This window comes from Colletotrichum destructivum, chromosome 2 (assembly GCF_034447905.1).
Source record: "Colletotrichum destructivum chromosome 2, complete sequence".
Lineage (NCBI taxonomy): Eukaryota > Fungi > Ascomycota > Sordariomycetes > Glomerellales > Glomerellaceae > Colletotrichum > Colletotrichum destructivum.
Window position 1 is genome coordinate 5,205,963 of NC_085897.1, and position 25,058 is coordinate 5,231,020.

General features: G+C 41.7%; 2 protein-coding genes across 2 annotated transcripts; one reads left to right on the top strand and one right to left on the bottom strand.

Moving 5' to 3' along the window:
* Window positions 1-16,057: 16,057 nt before the first annotated feature.
* Window positions 16,058-17,677, bottom strand: CDEST_03781 (Putative major facilitator, sugar transporter, major facilitator superfamily; the record flags this gene model as incomplete). The annotated part of the gene is made up of 2 exons (XM_062919940.1): window positions 16,058-16,730; window positions 16,800-17,677. 2 exons carry the CDS (start codon window positions 17,675-17,677, stop codon window positions 16,058-16,060), a joined length of 1,551 nt encoding a protein of 516 aa, XP_062775991.1.
* Window positions 17,678-21,469: 3,792 nt separating this feature from the next.
* Window positions 21,470-23,346, top strand: CDEST_03782 (uncharacterized protein). The gene is made up of 2 exons (XM_062919941.1): window positions 21,470-22,315; window positions 22,408-23,346. The coding sequence occupies exons 1-2, from the start codon at window positions 21,724-21,726 to the stop codon at window positions 23,208-23,210; spliced, it is 1,395 nt and encodes a 464-aa protein (XP_062775992.1). The 5' UTR covers window positions 21,470-21,723; the 3' UTR covers window positions 23,211-23,346.
* The last annotated feature ends 1,712 nt before the right edge of the window (window positions 23,347-25,058 follow it).

Sequence of the window (25,058 nt, forward strand, 5' to 3'; positions counted from 1 at the left end):
AGGTAGATAGTTCTTTTTGTACGCTGTCCTATAAAACTGGACTAACTGGTTGTTATCCTTAGGGTAGATAATCTGGTATTCTTGTTGTTTTAAGGGTTTTAGGTTTTCTTCTTTAGAGCTGGATGTAATGTAGGTCTTATAGTATTAACTAGGCGTGATCCTGTAGTTAGGTGTGTCTTCTGAATTATAGTCTAAGCTGTCTAGCCCTTGCGGGTGGTTGCTTGCAGCGCGTTTGTACGCTTTTCTCTGTTAGGGGGTCTAGGTTTGTGGGTCTTAAGGGTTGTCTGCTGCAACTTAGTTAAGTGTGGTAATCTTAATCCCTCCTCCTGGTGTTACTAGTCCTTAGGGTGTAGGTCTTTTGACTTCTTTAAGTTGTCCTGTCTAAAGCATTTTGTTGAGTTGCTTGTTGATTTTGCGTGTGAGCTTCTGACTAGGGCCCCTGCGCATTATTGCAAGGGTCTTTGGTTGTTCTTAGGTTTTCTTTTTCTTAGGGGTGTTATCCTTCTTAAGTCCTTTCCTTGCGTTAGGAATCTTTTAGTAAATAGCAATCCTGCAGGCTTATTGTAGAACGTTAATATATTGTTGTTAGTGTTCTTTAGGGGTTTTATATATCCCTATCTTCTTGTAGCCTAACTAGGTTATAGCTAGAGTCTAGAGGGTCTTAGGGTACTATCCTAATTGTTTTTTGCTATCTTAGTAAGTAAGGCAGTTGTTATTGTAGCATGCAGTCTATAAGAGTAAGGTGTAGAGGATGTCTTTATTAGTAATGTTGATTTGTTAGCCTTTCTTAGGTACTAGTTAGAACTGCTGTCTCTTAGTTTGTTAGCATTCTCTAGCTATATATCCTAGCCTGTTGCAATTGTAGCACTTAAAGTCTTATGCCTTGTTGTCTTTCTAGGCTACGCTAAGGTCTATAGGTCTGCTGTAGTATCTATAGGTAGTGCTATTGCAATTCTGGTTGTTCTGCTAGTAGTTTCCTCTAGGGCGCTTAGCTTGTCTGTTGCGCTAAGGGTAGTTCTGCTAGAATTGTTGTTAGGGTTGCTATTAGTACTTCTTAGCTAAGTTAGCTAGTGCTTACCTTTTGCCTCTTTCTTTGCGTTGTTTGTAGAGGCAGTTGTTAATCTTAATAGCAAGTTTAGCGTACTAAAGGAAGTCTTTTAGGCAATTAAGCTTGACGATCTTGTCCTTGACTTCATCCTTTAAGTTGCTGTAGAACATAAAGATCTTAGTGTCTTTAGTGAGCTTAAGCTAGGCGTAGAGTCTTCTGAATTCTGCAGCGTAGGTAGTAGCAGACTTAGTCTGGCGTAGGTAAGCTAAGTCTCTTTCTGCTTGTTGTAATTTATTAGGATCCTAGAATAGGGATTTTAAGGCGTCTTTAAATCCTTAGAAATTAGCAAATATATCCCTAACTTTGCTAGAATAATAGTTAAAAGTCTTACTATTAAGGTATTCTTTTAGGAAAGGTTTAAACCATTAAAGGGCTTATCCTTGCAAGAAAGTTGCAGCATAAATAACTCTCTTGGTTCTACTGCAAAAGTTTCCCTAGTAGAAATTCTAATAGTTTTTAACTTAGATAAAAAATCCCTTAAGTGTTCCTAAGGTTTTATTATAGGTAATAGGTAAGTTAAGCTTAAGTTTCTTACGTCTATCTACAGGGGTCTGGATGATGTTAGCTATAGCTTGCAGGGTCTAAACCTCCTGCTAAAGGGATGTAGCCTGGTCTGCTTTGTTCTTTAGAATCTTAGTTTGTTCTATAAGTTTGTTAATAAGCTTTTAAGTAGTAGTTAGGTTGTTATTATTTTGTCCTAGCTTGGCGCAAATCTAGTTGTAGACTTTGCTAGTAAGAGAGACTTCTCTGTTAGTGTCTGGTTGGAGTTTAGGTAGACAGAAGTCCTCTATAGTCTGGTTCTCAGCTAATTCCTGGGTAAGGTTCCTGGCCTGTTGCTAGCCCTAGGAGCTAGAGCTTGAAGAGGTAGGAGTGTAATAAGTAGCCATCTTATTAATACTGTTTATTAGCTTTATAGGGTTAACTTACTAAACAGGAGCAATTAAAGTATTACAGTTGGCTTTCTGTAGTAGTGTCTATTAGCAGAAGCTAAGGTAACAGTGCTATTAAATAGTGCTATAAGTTGTACTAAAAGGATTAGGTCTTTAGAGGATACAGTGATCAGTTGTATACTCAACAAGGGGCTTATAACGTTAGTTACTAGTAAAGGGTGCTAAGAGTATCTAAGGGGATAATTACAAAGTTGATTGCTAAAGAGCTATAGAAGTCTGTCCTTAAGTTCGTCCAAGTTCATCTTATATACAAGTCCTGTGTGCTTGTTGCTGAGGTTCTGGCTTACACCTGTTTACTAGTAACCCAGGTGTTGTATGGAGTGATCACTTGAAGTGGGGCGTGCGAGCGCTCACGTCGTGATCAATCGTGCTCACGCACAATCAGTTGCTCACTTCTTTATCTCCACGTAACCTTGCATCATAGTTCTTCTGCGCCGGAGGAGTGCACCCTGGTTTCCTGTGTCTGCAGTGTATAACTTGTTTGTAACCGCCAGGTGCCCTGTGGGGGCGTCCCCTGGTCCTGTTATGTTTGACGGGTCGTAACATCTTTAAGGCTAGGAGGGTAATCTTAAGGAAGCTGTTGCTAATATAGTCTCTAAGAAGGCCTTAAGCAACATCCTAGTCCTAGTTAATATCCTTTGCTTTATTTGCAATAATTTTGCTAAGGCTAAATATTATAAGGCGCTTTGCATTAAGGCTGCCTATAAGGCTAAGAACAACATCTACCTTAAGGCTTTAGATAAGCTTAAAACCCTTATTACTAAGTATCTTAATGTATATAAGGGCATTACTAAGAAGATTTAGGAATATAACTCTAAAGGCCTCTTAACAACCTTAAGAGCAGTAGTACATACTCTAACTTATTCTTAGACCTAATATGCTGCTTAATTTATTAAGAAGTCTTTTTCTATTACAAACTCTTTAATAATAATTAAGACCCTAAGATTTATTATATTGCACTTATACCTTAATGTTTCTATTAGTAGTAACTATACTAGCGCTACAAAGACTATTAGCAGTATCCTTAATACTAGCTCTACAATTAATGTAATTAACAAATAATATGTTATTAGCAATAGCCTCTAGCACCTTATTACACTAACTACTTTTAGCCTTAAAGGCTTTACTAACCTAAATATGCCTTAAGTTAATTTTAAAGGCGCCCTTATTGCAGACATCTAGATAGGTAATTATTAGATCTATAATATTAGTTTCTTTATTATTCCTACTAGCTACTCCTTAAAGCGCATTCTCTTTAGTGCTCCTTTTATTATTGCTATATGTATAGAGCTAGAGTATGCAAAGGATTAGGTTAAAGGATCCTTTTATACTAATAATGCTAAGATCTACATTCTGCTTTCCTTCTTCTTAGATAACTCTAGAGGTAACATCTGCATCCTAATACCTTAATAGGATTAATACCTAGCTACTTACCCCTCTATCTAGGAAAACTAGACATTGCTGTTAACAGCCCTAGATAGGTAGCAGGCTTAGACATCCTAGGGGTTACTAATTAACTTAAGGATAATAAAGAGATTGTTATATCCTTTGTAGTTAAGGAGTTTAAAAAGATCCTTAATATCTCTATATGTTAAGCAGCAGCTCCCCTTATTAAAGATATCTGCTAGATTGTCCTTGCTATAGGGAAATACAACCTAGACTGCCCTAGTTGCAGCCCTAGCTGCATTTCTTAACGTGCTTAAACAACAAAAGGGAAATAACAGCAACCTTAACTAAAGAGGCCTCTAAAACACCTTAAGATCTATAAATGCAGGCTTATAGAGGTTAACTATATAGACTACATTATTAACTTAGTTTAACTACCTCTAGCTAAAGCTTTTACGCTTTATAAGTCTAAAGATAAGAAAATCTATCCTATTAATAATGCTCTATCTAATAGCACTATACCTAAAGGTAACCTAGAGTAGAAACTTAAGGCATAGGGGAGGGTAAAGGATAGGATTAGAATTAATCCTAATGTCCTATTCTTAGATCTAATTATACCTAAATTCTCTACTTTAGAGAAAGGATTAAGGCTAACAAAAGAGCGCTTAGATAAGGTTCTTAAGACTATATTACACTTGCTTAAACAAGAAAAGAAGCTCCTTATAGAGGTTTTAAAGGCTTAAGAGGGTGCCCTTACCTAGGAGTTTCTGCACTATAGATCTTTCTACCTATTAGTTGCCTTACTGCAAACTATTAAGACTATTCTACATAAGGCATAGCAGGCTAAGAGCATTCCTATCCTAAGAGCCCTAGAGGATAACGTTATTACTATTCTAAAGGATTAGATTAGAAAAGGGATTCTAGAATAGAGTTATGCTGCTTATAGAAACCCTTTCTTCCTTATTAGAAAGAAGGATAAGAAGATGCATCTAATTAACTTAGCAACTAAGATAAACAGCGTCACCCTACAAGATGCAGCCTTGCTGCCTAGCGCTAATAAATTTTTAGAGGACTTTGCTATATGCTAGCTTCTATCCCTTCTTAACTTCTTTTTAGGATACAATTAAGTCCCTTTAGACCTAAAGAGTAGAGATATTACTACCTTCTCTACGCCTATTAGCCTCCTTTAAATGTATACTCTACTGCAGGGAGCTACAAACTTAGTAGCCTAGTTTATAAGGGTAATAATAAGAATCCTTTATAACCTTATTCCCTATTGTTGTAAGGCCTTCCTTAACAATATTATAATTAAAGGACTAACCTTTAGGTATAACAATAAGAAGCTTAAAGACTACTTAGGTATTTATTATTACATCTATAAGCATATTAAGAACCTTAATAATATGCTTGTTAATATTAAACTTACTAAATGTATAATTATAGTTATTAAGTTGCAATAGTACTAGGAATCTATTAGCCTTATTAGGTATATTTGCAGTACAAATAGTTGCAAGCCTAATAACGCTAAGATTATTAAGATTAAGGAATAGTAGATCTACAAATTAGTTAGAGATATTTAATCCTTTCTTAGAATTGCTTTATTTTATTAAATATAGGTAAAGAACTTTTTAACTATTATAAAGCCTTTAATAAAAATAATAAAGAAAAATGTTACCTTTTGCTAGGGATTAGACTAGCAAACTGCTATAAGTATCCTACAGACTTATCTTTACTTTACTCTAGTCCTTATTACTATTAACTACAAACCTAGCAGCAGCAACATCTACCTTACTATAGATGCAAGCAGCTTAGGCTAGGGAGCTGTCTTTAGACAAATAATTAATAGCAAGCGTGCAGTTTCTAGATTTAAAAGTAGTTTGTAGACTAAGCTAGAGCTTAGCTATAATGCTAGCAAGAAGGAGCTCTATAGGGTTCTTAAGGTACTAAAGAGAGTCTGCAACTACCTGTATAGGGTCTACTTTATCCTTAAGACTAATGTAAAAACCCTTATTACCTAGCTTAATAGAGCTGCTTCTAACCTCCTAAGCGCACTAATTATTTATTAGATCTTATAGATACATATATTTAACTTTAAGGTTAAGTACATCTCTAGTGCAATAAACTTAGCTGCAGACAGCCTTTTAAGAAAACCCTCTAAACCTTCTAACCTTTAAGATGCTAAAGCAGAAGGAGAAATAGATAACTAGATTAATTCTTAGATCTTCTTTACTAATGTTGAATCTAATAACTTCTTTAATATTGCCTAAACCTATAGGGATAGCAAACGTATAGTTAAAGCCTTAGTTATATATAGTACTTTGCTTAATAAGGAGATTAATAAGCTCCTAATTATTCTACCCTCTCTGCTAGATAATTCTTAGGTCTAGTCTTATAAGTCTAAGCAGATTGCTTATTACCTATTAACTATATATAGACCTCTTAGTATTTACCCCTTGCAGTATAGGAAATTTAAGGCTAAGGCATAAGAGTATATGCTTTATAATAGACTCCTCTTTACTAGGCTTATAGTAAGAAGGAATACACTAAGAAAAGTTGTTAACTGCCTAAGGATGCAAAAAAGACTTATTATTAAAGCCTACTAAGAAGGAGGCTACTATTAATGCAAAGGAACATATACGCGCCTTACAGATAGGTTCTTTTAGCCTAGTATGTATAATAAGATTACTACTATTATTTAAACCTATAAAGCTTATTAGGATTGCAATAGATAATTTATAGGGGACCCTTATAGCTTTTTACTTACTACTAGTCTTCCCTTTGCTTAGATCTCCTTAAATGTCTAATTTATTAGGAAATAGAAACTTATTAAGGTAAGGGATCTGCTAACTAGATAGATAGAAGCATAGTTCTTAAAGAAGGTTAATTTAAAGACTATTACAACTTTTATCTAGGAAGAAATTGTTACACGCTATAGTCTTATAGGGACAATTATTATTAATAGAGGCCTAGAAAACAAAGGCTATGTAATTACCTTTAATAATAAGTATAGGATGCACTGCATAGTGACTTTAGCATACAACCCTTAGGCTAACAGGACTATTAAGACTAGGCACAAGCCTATTACAAAAGCCTTATCTATCTAGATAAATAAAGGAGAGCAGGACCCTAGGCCTTTCCTTTATACTGCGCTCTTTACAGATTAAACTAGTGTCTATTTAGCTACTAGGTATTTACCTTTCTACCTTAACTACAGGTATAACCTAGTAATGCTAATAGAAACCCTTACTTATACATAGAGGATTCTTAACTAGGACTCTATCTGCATGCCTAAGCAAGAACTTACTATAAGAATCTAAGCTTTTGCCTAACTTAATAAGGACTGCAAGAATGCTATTATTACCCTTACTAAAAAGAGGTGTATTACTGCTAAAGGTTTTAACTATTAAAATGCTAATTAGATATAATTAGAAAGGCTTAAGGTTAGAGATATAGTGCTTATCTTTAATGTAAAGTAATCTATTAATAAGTTAGCAGACATAAAGCTAAAGAAACGTTAGAAAGGGCCTTTCTAAATCTATTTAAGGGCCTTAGATACATCTTTATACTAACTAGAAACCCTTAGGGGTAAACCTATTAAAGGCTCTACATATAGAGGAGGAAGGTTAAAGAAGTTTGTCTAAGCCCTAGATAGACTATAGGAACCTAATAACGTAGAGATTCTTAGATCTAAACTTTAGTAAGATCTAGATATCTTCTACCTACAGCTAACTTTTAAGTCTAAATCTAGTCTCTAAGAAGTTAATAATAATAATAGAGAGGAAATTAAAGAACCTATGCTTCTGCAGGCTACTAACAAAGGTAATACTACTATAAGAGCGTATATAAGATTAATAGCTTACCTTAATGCAATTAAGAAGGCCCTTAATAAGGTTAGGTGTTGAATGGACTTTGTACGTGCACGCAGGTACTGAAAATGTAGGGTGAACCAAAGATTGGATATCTGTGACTGTCCTTTCTAACTACAGGATTGGGGTCGTACGAGACAGATATACTGTCTCGTCCGGCCTTGAGTCATTCGGGCCGAGCCAAGTGATGATTCCCCTGTGTATGAGTGAGTGCTGCACAATCCAGTCTGTGCACTTTGTTCCTGAGTCGTAGGTGTCGTACGGTCATGTGATCATGTTATTCCAACATTAGGAAAACCTTTAACTTTAAGGTTGCTCTTCCTTAGATAGACCCTACTAGAAGGGATAAATACGTCTCTATTTAGGATAAGTAGGAATAACTATAGGACCTCTACCTTCCTTTATTAACTATAAATAGTAAGTTCTACTTAAAATAGATCCTACTTAGAAAAGAGGGGGGAAATCTTATCCCTTACTTTACACTACTTTCTCTATCTAACATCCTTATCTATTACTCCTACCTAACTTGCTTATAATACTTTCTTTTTTAATAAGATAAGATAAAACGCTTTATTAAGCTTCTCTATCCTCTTTTAACTTATAAAATACAACCTAAAAACTTTTCTAAAGTCTTTTTAGTCTCTAGTGTTTATGCTCCTAGATAAGCCTAATTAATCTCTAGGGCTAGCCCTAAGGACTTAGCCTACCCTAGGCCTTATTAAAACTTATAATATTGCTTAGTTTTTAAGAGATTAGATCTAAGAATTACCTTTTAGATTTAGGGTATAGCTACTAAACATAATATAACAACTAGGCTAAAATCTTTAAACCTTACTAGCATTACATTTTAACTAGCGCTTATTATAGATGCATTTATAATAAAGAACTATTGCTCCTTTTATCTTACTTAGTAATTTTAATCTCTAGAGTCTGCTTTAGGGATACACTTTTATATCCTAATATTTCTTTTTATTATTTTGATTTTCTATTGTATAATTCTGCTCCTATTTGCACTTTAGCTATACAAACATCTTATAACTTCCCTTATAGAATAAGGACTATATTTTAAGCATTCTGTTAATATATTAGATCTAAGAATTAGACATCTGTTGCATTTGTAAGTTATTTAAGTAATATTTTATTAACATTAGCTAAACATTTTCTAATATAGCCCTAATATTTCCTATTTTAGTACGCTATTTTCTAACATTTTGCAAACATTGCTTAAACATTAGGGCATTATTCCCTAAACATCCTATTATTTTCCTACATCTAAGAAGCATTCCCCTATTATGTTCTTCTTTTCTTAAGTTTATATGCTTACTTAGCACCTTCTTGCATAAACTAGGGATAGGATTAGGAAGGACATACTTAATATACAAATATATAACCCTGCTTTTTTAAGCTACACACTATATTAGATCTAAGAATTGTTGTTTTATTTTAGAATTATGCTATATAACTGCTATCCTTGCTTTTATATCCTTCTTTCTTTTCTTAAGACTGCTCTAACCTATCCTTCTTAATGCAACAAGGCATAATCTTAAAAGGAGTCCTTAAATAGTCCTTAAATACCTCCTTAGAGAGGAACTAATATATAAAGACTAAGTTACCTAGCCTAGGCTACTGCTTTAGGTTGTACTTAATTATCTCCTTCTGCTTTTAAAAAGCATTAAGGTATAGCTAGAAAACAAACTAGTTATACTATACCTTCTTAATAGTCTAAGGGATTATACTAGGGATTACGCTCTGCCTATCTGCCTTACTACTACAGTGCATTGCACTATCTCTTTTTAGGGCGTTATACCTAAACCTCTTCTAGATGCTAGCTCTACTATATAAACATTCTAATATAGTCTTATAGTAGTAATAATTACTGCACACACTATTACCCCTAAGCCTCTTAAGAAGAAATATATACTTAAAGTATAGTTTATAGGTCTAAACTCCTATATTATTATTAAAAAGCAAATAGGCCTAAGCCTTATAATAGTTATAAGGGATAAAGTTCTAACTGCTAAAAGATTGTATAAGGAAACTTAGTCTAGCTAGCTTGTAAGTATAAAGCTTCTAAATCTACTTTCTGCCTTAAAGAGCTTATCCCCTAGTAATAAACATACATCTGCAAAGGCCTATATGCTTACCCTACATAAGTTGTTAAAGGAGCCTAAGGTCTTAAGGAGATAATACGTATTACTAGAACTTAGCTGCTACTATATTAGGAGTATCTTCTTCTCTAGCTGCAGGCAAAAAGTCAACCTTAAAAAAGGCATTATCCTAAGGCTTTAGATCTAGGTAAAACTAAATTAAGCAAGCTATAGCCTATAAGCAATGTAAACGTTAGCTACAGTCTATAGAGCCTAAGGGAAAGCATAAAATAGACTTATAAATTGCTGTTAGAAAAATAGTAATATAAAGGCTAATTCCTATTTCTATTAGGAGGTAGCAGCAAAGTTAATACTATCTATAGGATTAATTTTAGAGTAATCTTATAAGGGTAAGGTTAGTTAGTATCCTTTACTATTGTTGCAAAGCAGTTTTTAAGGCTTAATTAAGGATTCTTAGGCCTAAAAGTTTGTTGTAGTAATATAAAGAGGAAGAAGTTAAGAATAATTGCCCTATAGAGATAAGCACCCTTTTTGTGTTTGTATTTAGTAGAGCAATTTGTAACGGGCTGGGCCCGTATGAGGCCTTGCTGGATATCGCGGCCACGGGCGACCCCGGGTCAGGCCCACCACGGAATCCACGATGCCGACAATCCGATGGCCAGTGCGGCATGGGCCGCATGGCCCTGATCAGGCCGCTGCGAGGCGGAGATTTGTTGTTCTTCCCTTCTAATCCTCATCTGAGGATACTCGTAGTAGTCGCCATAGCCTGTTGCAAATACACACGCCTTGGACCGTTACACAATTATTTACCTTCTAGCAAAGCAACTGCTTTGCTTAGCCTTTAGATAAAAGGATCTTGTGATTTATTAACAGCAACAATAAATAAAGGAAAGGACTATAGGGCTAGCAACCAACTTTCTACCTAGCTGTATAAAAACTACTACTTCTACCCTAGTTAACCTAAATAAATACTTCTACCTATTAATAATAACTTAGATACTTAATACGCCTTTACTTTTGCTACTAGCTTTTACTTTACAGATAATACTACCCTTACAACCCTTCTTTCCTCTACATTCTTTAAAGGAAAGACCCTCCTTATATACAGCATTTGCTGCAAATAGACATCTTAAGTTACACAACTCTCTAGCAATATACTTAACAACTTTACTACCTTTTTATTACTTTTTTCTCTTTTTTTACACTTAATTAGATCTAAAAACCTCTTTCTTTATACCCCTACCTTATTCTTTCTGCTTTAATAATAAATACTAATAACCTAAACTACTAGGATAACTCCTACTGCTAGGCTATTACTTTTAATAAAGTTTAGGATAGAGAATTCTCTATCCTAAATTCTAACCTTATTAATAGCACCTAGCAGCAATAGGCTCTATAAGCTTACCCTACTTTTACTCTTATTAAGGGAGCTAAGCGCTATACTAACTTAAAGCAATAGCCCTTTTGTTATAAATACTATCCTTAATAGATTACCTATAATTCTAACTACAGCAACATTAACTAGAGAGCCCCTTATAAAATAATCCTTATATACAATATGCCTAAGAGATTTAACTAGCCTGCATATAAGTAGCTTGCACCTAATAAGCCTAAGACTACTAACCTTCTTAAATTCCTAGGTTAGAAGGCTAATAGCCTAGTCTAGTAGCCTAACCTTACTACTAAGGAGCATAAGCGTACTACCTTAATTAGAGTTCTAAACTTTTAAGCCTTGTTAGTAGCTAGGTGCTTTCTAATGCCCCTTAACTGCTTCTTAGCCCTATAGCTACTTACTTAAGACTATATGCTCTTCCTTTACATCTACTATACATTTAATAGGGACTTTACTTCTTTATAGGAAAGCTTATTAAATGCATAGGAATCTAGATAGGTCTTACATATTAGAGGGTTTTAGTAGAAGCAGCAGACTATCTGTTAGAATAAAGGATAATAATATCCTTATTCTACTTCTTTGCTTTATATTTCCTCTATTATAGGAGATTATATAAGCAACTACTATTCTATTATTATCTACTAAAAAAGTAGATTAATATAGATAATACTTACGTAAGCAACCTACTTACGTAATACAGTAAGATATAGTTATCCTCTTATGCAAAGGTTATCTTACTACTTTCTATTGCTTCTTATTCGATTAGGTTATACTGTTTAGGATACTTTAAATCGATTACGCAACTGCTTACGCACATAATTACGCAACCAAGGGTCAATTTATAAGCAGCTTACGCAAGTATGGAATATTCTAGTAAGCTGGATACATCTATATAAGGAAAGGGGATCTTCTGTCTTCTAGTCTCTTAGTCTCTCTCTAAGCAAGCAATCTCTTAAGTAGTAATCTAACTACTATACTCTCTTTACCTCTTATCTCTTTAGGTACATATCTCTTAAAGAGCTATCTTTTTATCCTACCCTTGTTAAGCTTATATTCTTGCTTCTATAAGCTTTACTATTTATTATACCTATTTTAAGGTATAATAACCTGTTGTGCTAACACTATCTGTGTAGGTCTAATAATTAATTAAACTACTGCCTGCTCTTACTACTTCAACCTTTGCTAGAATAACAAGCATGCTAAAGATTGCATTAACGCTATAATTAAGCAAGCTTATAAGGTATATAGTTTAGAAGGAGCTAAATAGTATCTAAGAAGCTGTATCTACACTATTAGTAGTTATTAGGTCTTAGGTTTAAAAAGATAGGCTGCTTCTCTTACTCTCTTTAAGTAGGTTAAGAATGTCTTATATATAGGTTGTATTAACAAGCTTTAACTATAGAACTCTAACTAAGTTAGATAGCAGTAGATTATAGGTATTACCTATAAGTTTGCAAATATACCCCTCCTTAAAAGAGGATATCTCTTACCTCTTTAAAGGACTATACCTACTAGCTCCTGCAAGCACTTTAAGGAGAATAGACGTAAGGAGAAAATAATAACTCCTGTTCCTTAACCTCCTTAGGCTTCTTAACTTTTGCTGCTGCTGCTAGTACCTGCTTTTTAGATTTAAGACGTTGCAGACTTCCTAAATTTCTAGAACAAAAGACATAGGGATACTATTATTGCAGAGCTTTAGGCTAAGGGTATTTAGAAGGCCTAGGACCTAACTATAGACGTTATGCTTTTAACTCCTATAGCTCTCTTACCTTTTCTAATTTAAATATTACCTAGGACCTTAGTAGTCCTACATCTTAGCATTACTTCTAGCCCTAACTTACACTACCTTCTAAACAACCTAAAACCTTAGGAGGCTAGTAACGCTAAACCTCTTTAATAGATGCCTTTTAACTTTAAGACCTTTACCTATCTGCGTTTGCGTTATAGGGGAGGCTTTACCTTTAACAACTTTACTAACAACTTCTACTAGAATGTATTACCCCTTATTACTGCAGGAGTAATGCTTACTAACCTATATAACGCTTAAGGCCTTATAGCCTAGAAAGAGTAGCTTAGCTTAGAGGAGATTTAAAGTATAGGAGTCCTATTATTATAAGACTCTCTATAGATAATATACTTCCCTATTATAGGTTACCTTTAGGACTATTGTTTCCCTATTATTATTAGTAAAGTTAATAAGAAATTTATTAATATTAAGAAGATTTAAACCTATAAGATCTTTATCCTCCTTATTAATCTAAATAGCAAACACTAGATAGGTCTAATAATTAACTAACTATATAGTGCTGTCTACTACTTTAATTCTAGCTTTAGGGATAATAGTAATGCTTATTTTATTACTTACATAATTAACCTTATTAACTTCTATAAGAACTATAGTACCTTAGATAATCTCCTTAACATTCTTAGGTCTAATTTGTAGATTGTATACACTTAGCAGTAGGAAGACGCTTAGTCTTGCAGCCTTTATACAGCTAAGTTTATAAAGGCCTACATCTGCAAAAGACTTATTACCCTAACATTCTTGTTGCTAACCCTAGCTAATAAATTCTACACTTAGAAGGAGAAGGTTACCTACCTTAAGGTACTATAGAGTTGCTAGGTAAGTTAGATTACTAGCAAATTCTATAACCTCTAATCTGCATACAAGAATCCCCTCCTCTGCAACATTAATATGCCTTTTAACAATTTTATTAGCTAGGTCTATGTAGGTAAGGTCCCTACTATTAGACTCCTGCTTAGGCCTGCAAACCTTAAGACAACTGTGCTGCCTGTATGCTTAGCCTTAATAATTAATACTAGTACCTCCCCTTTTATAACCTTAGACTTAGATAGCCTACTTAGTAACCTTTTATATATACTAACCTAGCCTTTAGAAAATAGTAGCACTAAGAGCAGTAAAGACTTTAGCACTTCTCTAATCCTTTCTGCTAGCACCCTTTGCAATAGATAGATCTTTAGCTACCCTAACTACTTAGACTGCATACTTATCCTAGATATACAGACTTACATAAAGGAGGAGTATGTTAATTAATAAGTTAACCTTTAGGCCTAAATAAAAAGCAATATACAAAGGAATAGTGCCTTTTATCTATTCTTAAAGCCTGCTAACTAAAAAGGCTAAGGTTGCTTTAACTATAGTCTTAAGTAGGAGGCTTATTATAAGCAGGTGCTAGTATCTTGCGCTCTAAACAAGAGATACAGCCTCTGCTAAGCTCTGCAGTAGTAGTAGGTTGCACTTTACACATCTAAAGTGCTTAACTTTTCCTTATTATCTTTTAGGTGTATGCTTCTATTAAGGATAACTTTAGAAGGCATATAGGGGATAATTAGAATAGGGTAGTATAGCTTATAAGGGCTATAAGGAGGAAAGGATTATAAGATCTACTTAGCTTTTAGATTTTTAGATCTAATTATGTATAATAGATAGGATTAGCCTAGCTAGACAGCAGGACTTATTAGAATTATTAGCAGACATTAGAATTATTTTTTACACCTTTACCTACACTTTCTAAAGGACTTTACTTAATTAATTGTAATCTGTTTTGCTTGCTCTAAGTAAATTAGATCTAAGAATTAAAGCCTCTATCTATTGCTATACAACTTTTGACGATCTAAGTGCGTAAGAGTAGGACTTACTTTTGCTCCTAGCCCTACTAACAGCCTAGCAGCGCTGCGCGCTGCTGGACTGTTTCAGTAGGGTAGGTTGTTTTAGTGGGTGCTGCTTTCGCGCACGTAGCCCATTCCAATATAATAAGGGGATCTAGAGCATAGCCTAGGGCAGAGATGCATTCAATAATAGATACCTATGCCCTTAACCTAGGCTGTTTCTTGCGGACAGACTTCGTCTTAGCCATCCCTAGCACCAGCCTATTAGATCCCTAGCCCTTAAGGATACTAGTCTTATCTATGTTGTATTTGTTGGCTAGTTTAATGCCCTTAACCTCTGGTATAGCGAGGAGTTTGAACTAGTCCCTGATAACCTTAGTAGATGCTCTATTAACACGTCTAGAGTTAATAAGGCGACTTCTCTAGACCTTAATAGATAGGTTTCTCTTTAGAAAGGCATAGATCCAGCCCTTTCCTATAGGCTCCTTATCCCCTATAGCACAGAGGATTCGTTCTGCAAATGCCCTCACTTGTTAATAGGTTAGGGTAACACTAAGGGCATGTTGGATTTGCACCTATTTAGCTAACTTAGCCTCCTGGTTAGGGGAAAGCCTCTAAAGGTTAGAAAATGTAATCCTTCTAGACTAGCTGCCCTAAAGTCAAAGTTAAAGGGTTAACCTAAGGATGCTATGCTCTAAGGCTGCCCTCTTTATAGACTTGCTGTTGCTAATAGCTTTAATTGCTTAACAGATGTCATCTTTAGTATATTAAACCATAAGGTAAAGAAGAAGGTGTATGCAAAAAATGAGGCTGTTTGGATAAGTATTGTGATTGTTGTGGTGGTTTAAAGGAGGAGAAAAAAGGTGGCTGGTCATAGTGTTGAGGCATTTTTGGGGTGCCAGGAAGTGGGGGGTGCCAGGAAGTGGGTATGCTGACTTACTTGTGAGCTGAGAGACCGCTCTTATACCGCTATATATATTCATGGCATGCTTCAATGAACAGGCCTGGAGGCAGATGATGTGTACAAAGAATGAGCTGGGATGGCCTAGATGTTCTTATACTCGGTCTCGGTTTCATGGTGATTGACAAGGATTGTACTGAATGTCCATCGCAGGGTTAGGTCTTCCAACATCCGGCTACTGGATCTTCGCCTCGGACCTATCCGCAATACGGATCTTATGGGCCTGAAGTGGGTTAAGTCTACCGCATAAGGGTATATATGCGACGTTTCGAACACAGCCTTCCAGGTCTGTGATGCCTATGGCCTTGCAACAATGTTATTGTGACGGCCTCACCGAACATGCGGCCTCAAAGTACCTTCGCGACCATTACCGGTCAAACTTGGACTTTGTTCTCACTTTATGGGCCCCACTAATAGTATTTCTGGTCCACCACGCTTAAATCAAGTAAAAGCAAGACTGGCAGGTATTGGTGAGCGAGGGGGAGGTAACTGGTTGTTGCGCAAGGATTCCTTACTGATGTAGGGCTCAGGCAAATTTACCGTACATACCACAGTCATTTCAATAAGCTTCTGTAATTTACAATAAATTACTGTGCTGTCGTTCTTCTAGCTTCATTCGTTCTCAGTACCCCCGCCCGGACCGAAGCAATAGCCTTCACGCACCCTCAAGATGGGTCGCCTTCTCGCCCTTCTCCGAGTTGAATTCTTGTGGCATCGCGATAGGTCTCGTCTTGGCGTACTTCACGGTGGCCATAATCGAGGGCGACTCGCGGAAAAGCAGATCAATCTCCTCAAGGTTACGACCCGTCGTCTCAGGGAAGAAGAAGTACACCGTGACGGGCATCGCAGCGGCGATGACGGCGTACACGATGTAGTAGCGCCAGCCGATGGTGTTTAGGGCTACCGGGGTGACCATGATGACCAGGAAGTTGAAAAGCCAGTGGTTGGCGGTCGAGATGGAAGACATGGCCATGCGCAGGCGAAGGGGTGCCACTTCCGTGCAGTAGAGGTAGTTGGCGCCCATGAGACCGATGGGGATCCACGTGTTGTAGAGAAAGATGAAGAAGGCCGCAGCAATCTGGGCCGGGTAGTTGTCTGTCCCAAATGACGTGGCGACGGCGAGGGCGATCATGCAGAGCGACATTCCCGTGCCGCTGACGATGAAGGCAGCACGGCGACCGAAGCGGTCAATGGTAAAGAAGGCGATGAAGGAGGCACAGAACTTCCATGTCAAAGTGCCACCACTGAGGATGCGAGAGTATTGGCTGGACAAACCGAGACCCTGCTGGAATAGGATTGGGGCGTAAACGCTGACCAAGTTGGAACCGCTGGTGGAAGAAACGTTTTTGTTAGTTACGTATGTTCCAAATGCCTACGTTGGATTGGGAAAATCTTACGCCATCTGTTGGAAGAATTGGAGCGACATGCAGAGACAGAATCGGTACAGGAGTTTGTCCTCGCCCATCTTCAGAACATCCTTCAAGGAGACCTGAGTGCCCTTGGTCTCTTCGAGGGAGAATTCGATTCCAGACAGCTCGGCCTGTACCTCGAGAGAATCTGCCGGGAGTGACTTCAGAACAGAGATGACGAAGCGTGCCTGTTCGTTCTTCCCCTTCATGACTAGCCAGCGCGGCGATTCTGGGAAGAAGTAAATCGATACCATGAGAACAATGGAGAAGAATACAGCTATGGCCAGGGGCGGCCTCCACGTGATGGGACCGGAATGGAATTGGAAGAAGCCGAGGTCGATCCACGACTCGAGCATGTAACCGACGCACATGAAGACTCCGGATATGACGACTTGGCGGCCACGGTTCGCTGCGGCGGATGTTTCGGACTGCCAGACCGGGACGATGGAGCTGAGCTGGCCGATGCCGAGGCCGGTGAGGACACGTCCTACAACGAACTGAGGCAGACCGAAAGAGGCCGCCATGAGAACTTCGCCGATGAGCGTGAGGATAGACGAGAAGAAGATGATGTTTCGACGTCCGTAGACGTCTCCGGTCCACGAGCAGGAAAGCGAGCCGATGGTGGCGCCGATGGTGAAGGTAGCAACGACGAGTCCCTGTAGCGTCGAGTTGCGAGACTTTTCGTCCCCGGAGGTGTTGACGGTGTCGATCTCGGGGAACGTCTTGACCCAGTCCTCCTCGGTCAGCAGGCCGCCGACGACGCCGATGTTGTAGCCGTAAAGAATGAAGCTGGGCGCGATGATGAGAAGGATCCTGAGGTTGTTGAGGGCGTTGCCGGTAAGGCCGAAGTACTTCTTGGAACCCATGGTTCCTTGCTGTGTATCGTAACGATAACACACTTCATAGATGGGAGGAAGAGACGAAAGCAGAGGGCGGGAGGGAACACAAACGTTCTGGTCTCTCTGCCACTCCCGTTTCCCATGGGGAAGGGAGAGCAAGCGGCTTTTAGCCTCTTGACGCATTTGCGGCCCCACGGGCGGTTAGATAACTCCATCGTGGAGCCGTGTGTGGGAGGATGCGGAGGTATCCAATTCCTTCCGTTGCGCCCCATGGAGGAGTACGCGGAGTCGTGGGGATCGGCCGACCTGTTTGGGGGGTGGGAGGGGAAGGCAAAGGGGGGTGATCCTGAGCTGCATAGACTGGCTACTGATCCACTTGTAAAGAGGTCTGACGACTCAACAGGCTTGTAAAGACAGCTGGATGGCTTACACACATGGCTAAAGGGCCGAATCTCATGGGTTGTACACAATCTGTGTGGTGTGGAGTTTCGGATTGTTCCAAGTTTCCGGCCGAAAACATGCTACACGAGGGTATACCGAAGAGGTGTGGAAGTCGTCGTTGGATGCGGGACACACCAGTCATTCCAAGTCCCATTCATGATTGTACATTAAACAGACCCTTATGCCAAGCTTTGTCATCTCCGCAAAACCCCAGAATGTGCACGTTGTTCATCATGTTCGGATGGGACCGACAATTCCTTGGCGTGGAACTCACAGCTGCGACATGGTTTACGATTCTCAATAGACAAGATGTTTGTGAGTGTAGTGTAGCAAGCAAGTCACACAAGATATTTTTTCTTGACACTATCGATCTCACGGCATTCCCTCGTGTAGTTCTTCCTAGGCTTCAGGTTTAGACAGACTGCTGTCATCATCAAAGTGATACACAGCGTGCGATGTTACTGATACCTTGCAATCAGATTCGACAAACAAACGGAACTTCGGCAGAGAATCGCCACCGATGTATGGACATTCGTCACCGAGAGTTGTAATCCCCTCGAAAGGAGGTCCATCAAGCAGCAGTTGATGGCATGACAGCATCCGGGAACAGCCCGGAAGTGTGCCTTGCCTGCTTACATGTATTCGCGAGAGGCTCGACTATCGACCTGCCGATTCCGTTGCCGCCGGCTCCCATCACGAAGAACCGCTTTAATCGAGCCATTTTCGGTGGAGAAAGCGCGGGATCCAAGCCGCGAGTCAACATCATCCGCGGTGTTACGCTAGGCCGCCAAGCGGCATTTGTCCGCCGAGGGGGTTTAACCTTGTCCGAGGCGTATTGTTCCTCCGCCGAAAGAATCGCCTGTAGACTTCTCAATCAATGAAACGCCAATGCAGGCTGTTTGACCTGCTACTCTTACAACACAACTTGCGATGTTGAGGTTTGTTTCTCGATGAGATGCGGGTAGAATATCAGTTGGTCAAGACGACAAACATACAAGATTTATTAGTGGCTTGGTAAACCTTAGTAGCAAGCCAAGGTCGACCGCCAATAAAGCTTGGCATCGGCCAAGAAACGCCTCAATTATTGCAGAGCCTCAGCGGTCGCGGCGGAATGCGACCACCGTGAACACTTGCGGCAATGAACTGCACCGGCAGACAGGCATGGCGCTATCATCCAAGAGCATCAGTCCTTGGCATCTGCACTATCCTAGCCAGCCCGGGCCGATGCAAGTGACCTTTAACCGGTCAGCGATGGCGAGGGGCAGTGAGATTGGTTGGCAAGGGCATCCACAAGGGTGTGATGCCTGATGTCGGCGGAATCTCCGGAATGATACAGAAACGGCACTTTCATACGGAGGTCTTTTCGTCCTGTCTCAGGCACAAGGTCGATGCCGATAATTACCTAAGATTTCCGTTGGCAGGACCTGAGAAGATTAAACACTTTTGACTTCTCAGATGCATGTAGATTTATAGGCTTCTACTGGGCTTTGCCTGTCTGAGTAATTGTCTGTCCTATCTGCAAGTCGCCTACCTGGTTAATCGCTTTTCAATGTTCGTACCCCGTTCAATATCCCGCCTGCATCCATTGATCATGGAAGCCCCGCGCAACCCTGACGACAGATATTACAGGATATTGTCAACAGCCTAACGACCAGTAATAATATACACATGCGTGTGAAGAGAATCCCTGTTCCGTTGAATACTGCAAAGGATTGGATACCTAACTGTTGGCTCGCCATAACAGGCCGTAGGTTAGGACCAAGCCCTCCACCAGGAATCCTACCCCAGCTGACTGTACAGAACCAGATTTGGTTCTGCTTGCCCCAGGTGAGAAATTCTTTTCAAGCATTCCACCAAGATCCGGTAGGCATTGAAGATTGCCAGGTTATGAACGCTAGATCCAATCCGAACGCACATTGACTGATCTACGAGCCAAAGCATCAATATTTTTGATGGAAAATGCCGAGTTTGACAACAAGATGGGATGGAAATCAGGAAGGACTATCATGTATGCAACATTCGGGAGCCTTGCTCTATTTGACTGAGAGGGAAGCGATCTGAGAGACTGCCCAGTTGACAGGTTGTTGTGCAAAAGACAAGGCATTGCTTTGCCAGGTTGCCAGTTGACTCTACGAAAGGGGCTGATGATTCTATAAATAGCGACGAACTGCGCTCGATGCAAGAAAGCTTTCCATTGGTCTGTGTTGACATCTATCGTTCTGCCATCGCAAGATCGCACCGAAATCACTGCGGTAACACGACCTACAGTCAGTTAACTCGGCATCCCGGTTCCTCGGTGTCGGCAACACGACCGTCGACGCGCGTCCGTCACTTTGACGACCGACAGGCGGCCGTGCGACCAAACCGAACGCGAGCCTGCTTCTACCTCGCCACCGCCACCAAACGCCAAATTTCCACCTCCTAAGTCTTTAGGGGACGTTGGGAGACGCGCTGCTGCAGGAACGACCGGTATTCTGAAGGGTGTGGATGGGGAACGGTCCGTCAATATGCTTCATCAACATGCCGGAAGACGATTCGGAGCGAACCATGGAGAACTCTCCTACGGGATTACGCAAGTTTTCAGAGATATCATTCATGAGAAGTGGGTTTTGTGGCTGCACTAGTTCCTTCTTTGACCTTTTTCCTCCTCAGGGGGGGGCGGGACTCGCTCTCCGATTGTCGCGAAGCCGAGGCCCCGAAAGCAAACATCAAGCCAATTGGTGCTTGTTTATCTCACGTTTTCCGTGGTGCACCTGGGCCAATCTACTCTTTTGCTGTCACATCAGCCATGGATCGTCATGTAAGAGAAGGGGAGGCTACGTTTATAATCATCTGTTAAATGCTGAGGTATTGTCAGGACGATGACAGTCTGGGCCGTCTGAATACCCTCCCGTCTGGGTTCTCCGAGCTTTGCTATGTGAGAGGGAATGGAAATCAAATTGTTGCGAAGATGCCGAATTCCCGCTTCAACAAAGCCGATAGCTCACGCCAGTTGCGCCGCCCCCTTCGACTTGGACTAACCAACGATTCAGGCCGCCGCTGCGAAAGAAATTCCTGACAGGGACCACAACATCGCATAGTGCACGTTTCGCATTGTTCGATTTCTTTACGAGGCGCGATGAAGCGCCACCTGAACTGCCGCTATCCGTGTTAGCAGCACGCGCTTGACGGCGCGATGACATCGGCCTTGGCTCGATTCTCCAACTTGAACAAGCTAGCAAGGCTGAAGACTGACAGATATCGCTGTTGACAAACAGCTATGGCCTCTAGTAGCCTGAGCCGTGAGTTCAATAGGCCACACTTCTGGGAAGCGCCCAAAGCTATACGAGGCGCTCCTCGGCTTCGAGATGCCGATTTTTCTTTTCTACGAAGAGCAATCGGCAGATCAACATCACCCAGAGTCCGTGGTGATGAAGGTGTTTGACATTTTGGCAGAATGGAATTGATATAAAGACGGCTCTGCCTGCCAAAGAATCTGGAGAGGCTACCTTCTTGTTCATCCCAACACTCTAGGTCTCGACTTACACTGGGCATCACGTTCTCTTGACAGCATTCTCTTTGAAGACACTCTTTAACTCTTTGAGGACACTCTTTTTAAATCCACACAGCTCCTGCCGGCTCCACGCTACAACATGTCGAAAATGCTCTCATTGTTTCTCGTTGCTCTCGCGGGCTTCGGAACAGCTTCGCCTACTGTCCAGCCCATCAACTTTGCCGCCATCCTGTCTGCCCCGGCGCCGTCCTTGACAGGCCCTCCGGCCTATGCCACGGGCCAAACTGGAGTCTACAACCCCGCTGCTGCTTCTTCGAGTGCATCCGTTGCGGTTACTGGCGTGGCCTCGGCCAGCGCTACCAAGTCTGTCGTCGCTCGCGATGTCCTGGACAAGCGGAACTTTTGTTTCTTTGGATTCTGCATCGGGGGATCTCAGACCTGGAACACCCCGGCCGCCCAGACTACCTCGAAGGCTGTCTCGACGATCTGCACTAGCACTACGTCTCCCCCTGCTGTCCCTACCACTTCGAAGACGCCTGCTCCCGTCACCACGGCTTCTACCGTCATCACATCCGCAGCTTCCATCACCACGCCTCCCTCGACCTGTACGCCAATCAGCTGGACCAACACCAATTCCTTCACCACCGCCACATCCTGCGCGGCGCCGTTCGAAGTCGGTACCTACTGCGGCTTCATCAACCCAGAGGATCCTTGCGCTGTCCAACCTGATGGTGAGTTTTGATGAGCTAATGACAGGGGGCTAATAGCCCCCCCCCCCCCCAGTTCAGCCCTTTCTTGATGGCAAGCTAACCATGCAATATAGGAAACGGTCCTCACGTCCAGCCCGATACTGTGGATGCATTCCTTGCGTACCAGGAGTTCCACCAGGATGCCCAGAACGCCAAGACCCCTGCGGGATACGCTTCCACCTTCAAGGATCTCGACGCTTCGGTCAACGCCAACAGCTACCTCGGCCTCTACACTCTCAAGAGCTACGACGTCGCCCAGTGCGCCAGCCTCTGCGACAGCACAAAGCTATGCACCGGTATCAACATCTACGTCGAGCGCGACCCGTCCATCAACCCTGCCGGCTGCACTTGCTCGAACCCGCCGTCCATCTCCAACTACAAGTGCACCCTCTGGGGCTCCGGCGTCGAGCAGGCCGCCGCGACCAACACCGGCGAGGGACGGAACGGCTTCCAGGTGGTGATTGCCGGCTCCAACGGCTATGAGAAGACCAACACCACCACGCCGGCGACGCCCTCCGGCTGGACGAACCCCCAGAACTGCAGCAGCGTGGTCCACAGCCACCCCAGCACCTGCATGGGGCAGAACTTCTTCCCGGGCCCCTTCGACGCCAACGTCTGCGCCTCCTACGCCGCCTCTCAGAACGCCCTGAACTCCAAGTCTCTTGGTATCTGGTCGTGGGCCTCCTGGTTCGGCTACAGCCCGCTGCGCTGCAACTTCTTCAATGCCTTCATGGTCAAGGAGAACGGGGTCGCCAAGGGCACCTACTGCAGCCTCTTCACCCAGCAGTACGCTCCTTCGGCTGCTAGCTACAAGCCCGAGTTTTCGGGCGGCATCTCCTGGGGTGTCGAGAGCAGTTGGAGTTTCTGCAGCGCTTAGTTGGAGTGTTGCCCTGGACAGCCACAGCCATGTACAAGCTGACCAATTGGTCTCTGTGGTGTTTTCACTCCGATTATGTACCTATACTCTCTATAGACTTGCTACTTTTCCCTCGACATGTATTGTATAATTTTCTATAGATATTAACTCATAGTATATTACACTGCTCTCTCCGTAGTTTGCGACTTCTCTATGTGTGCAGACAAACCGTTGTGTGGGCCGTATATACCCTGGAATTGTTCTCATACGTGACTAGCTGAAGACCCAGCCGGCGAGCTCCAACCTTGCCACCGCTGCCGTGCTACCGGCCGGGGCGAGGTTTCTTCCTACGAAGGGAGAGATATATCAGCCCATGGCCAGTCCATGTACCATGGTTAAATCAGGCGTTGGTTCGTATGTGAAAGAAGATTTCCAAACGTTTCGCAACCCAAAAAGACGCTACCTCTCGGCAACATGGTGGTGTTATACCAGCTACGAGACTAGCCCAGCAAGCCGACATGAAAGCGCCCGGCAAGCCATAAGCCAGATCGAACCTGAGGTTTTGGGCTAGGATTGATCATCTTGTTGCTGAGATCAAAGTATACAGGGAGAAGTCTTTTTATGTGCACACTTTGATCACCATAGAAATTAAACAATGTGTCAACACTTGGCACCGTCTCCCCCTTCCTTTGACGACCGGTTAATGATAGCACACGAACCAATTAAAATTGTAAGTTTGAGAGCAAACAAGCGATACGAACACTTTGAAGGGCTGGTATCGAATATTTCCTTGATAAGACCAGGATTTTGCCCATCTATGGGCATGTGACGCGCAAACGTGGGGCGTTCATTTAATCAACTGTCTGTTCACCATAAACTGCCCGAACAATATCTGTATAGTTGTGACTTAACTTTGAGGGAGGGATGACTAATTTCAGTCAAAACAAGCTTAAAGAGTGAGTTTGCCAAACATGGATAAAAGGGTGAAAGCATGGAATGATGTCAAGTCTTCCGCGAGAGAGATTGGAGAAGTTACAGGTAAAGAGTCGCTTAAACCATGCTCAGCGTCTTGCAAGCACATGGGATCAATCGCAGGAGTGAAATCTGCAACAGTAGTCACTGAAAGAAGACGTTTCTCAGGTACAAAATCAGAAGAGATCTGGGTTGCTTAAGTTTGTCCAATACAAGTAGCTCTGGGGATATCTATCGCTGCCTAGTTGAGTTACGTCACGGCCAAGCGATGTAGCATTCTGCATCACATGAAAAGTCGCAAACACTGCGGGCTCTCCGTGAGATGCTGTTGACACTTCAGTCTCGTGAGAGAATCCGTGAAGTCCCGGGCAGCAGATACAACTACCGAAAGCTTCGTTTCCGTTCGTTCCCAGCTTGGGATTTCCCCCGCCTTCGATTTGAAGCCAGGCCCAGAATATAAACTTTGGCTCGCAAGATGACTAAGCGCGCCCAAAAACCGAGCAATTCTTTCGGGAGTCAAAAAGGGGCGGCCAAAAGGGGATGCAATGCATGCGAAAGGGTGGAAATCGGCACTTCCGAAGCCCCCGGGTCCAACCCCGGCGCCGCGCCGACGAGTCCAACTCGCACAGCACGGCCCAGGGTTCATTGATGCTTCATCGCTCGCGCACTTCGTGAAAAAGGGGCCCCCTCCGTGTGAGGAAGTGCAGTCCGCTCGAAGAGGACAAGACAGCCGGCGGCGGCGTGTTACTGGATGCAGAGATACAAACGCAATGCCTCTACCCGGGAGTTTCAGGTGTCCGCCCTCGGCACCGCGCTCAACCAGTCGTTGCGAGGACCAAGACGTGGACCAAGCTGACAGAGTTCACCAAAGTGAGGGATGGAACCGCCCTCGTGTGT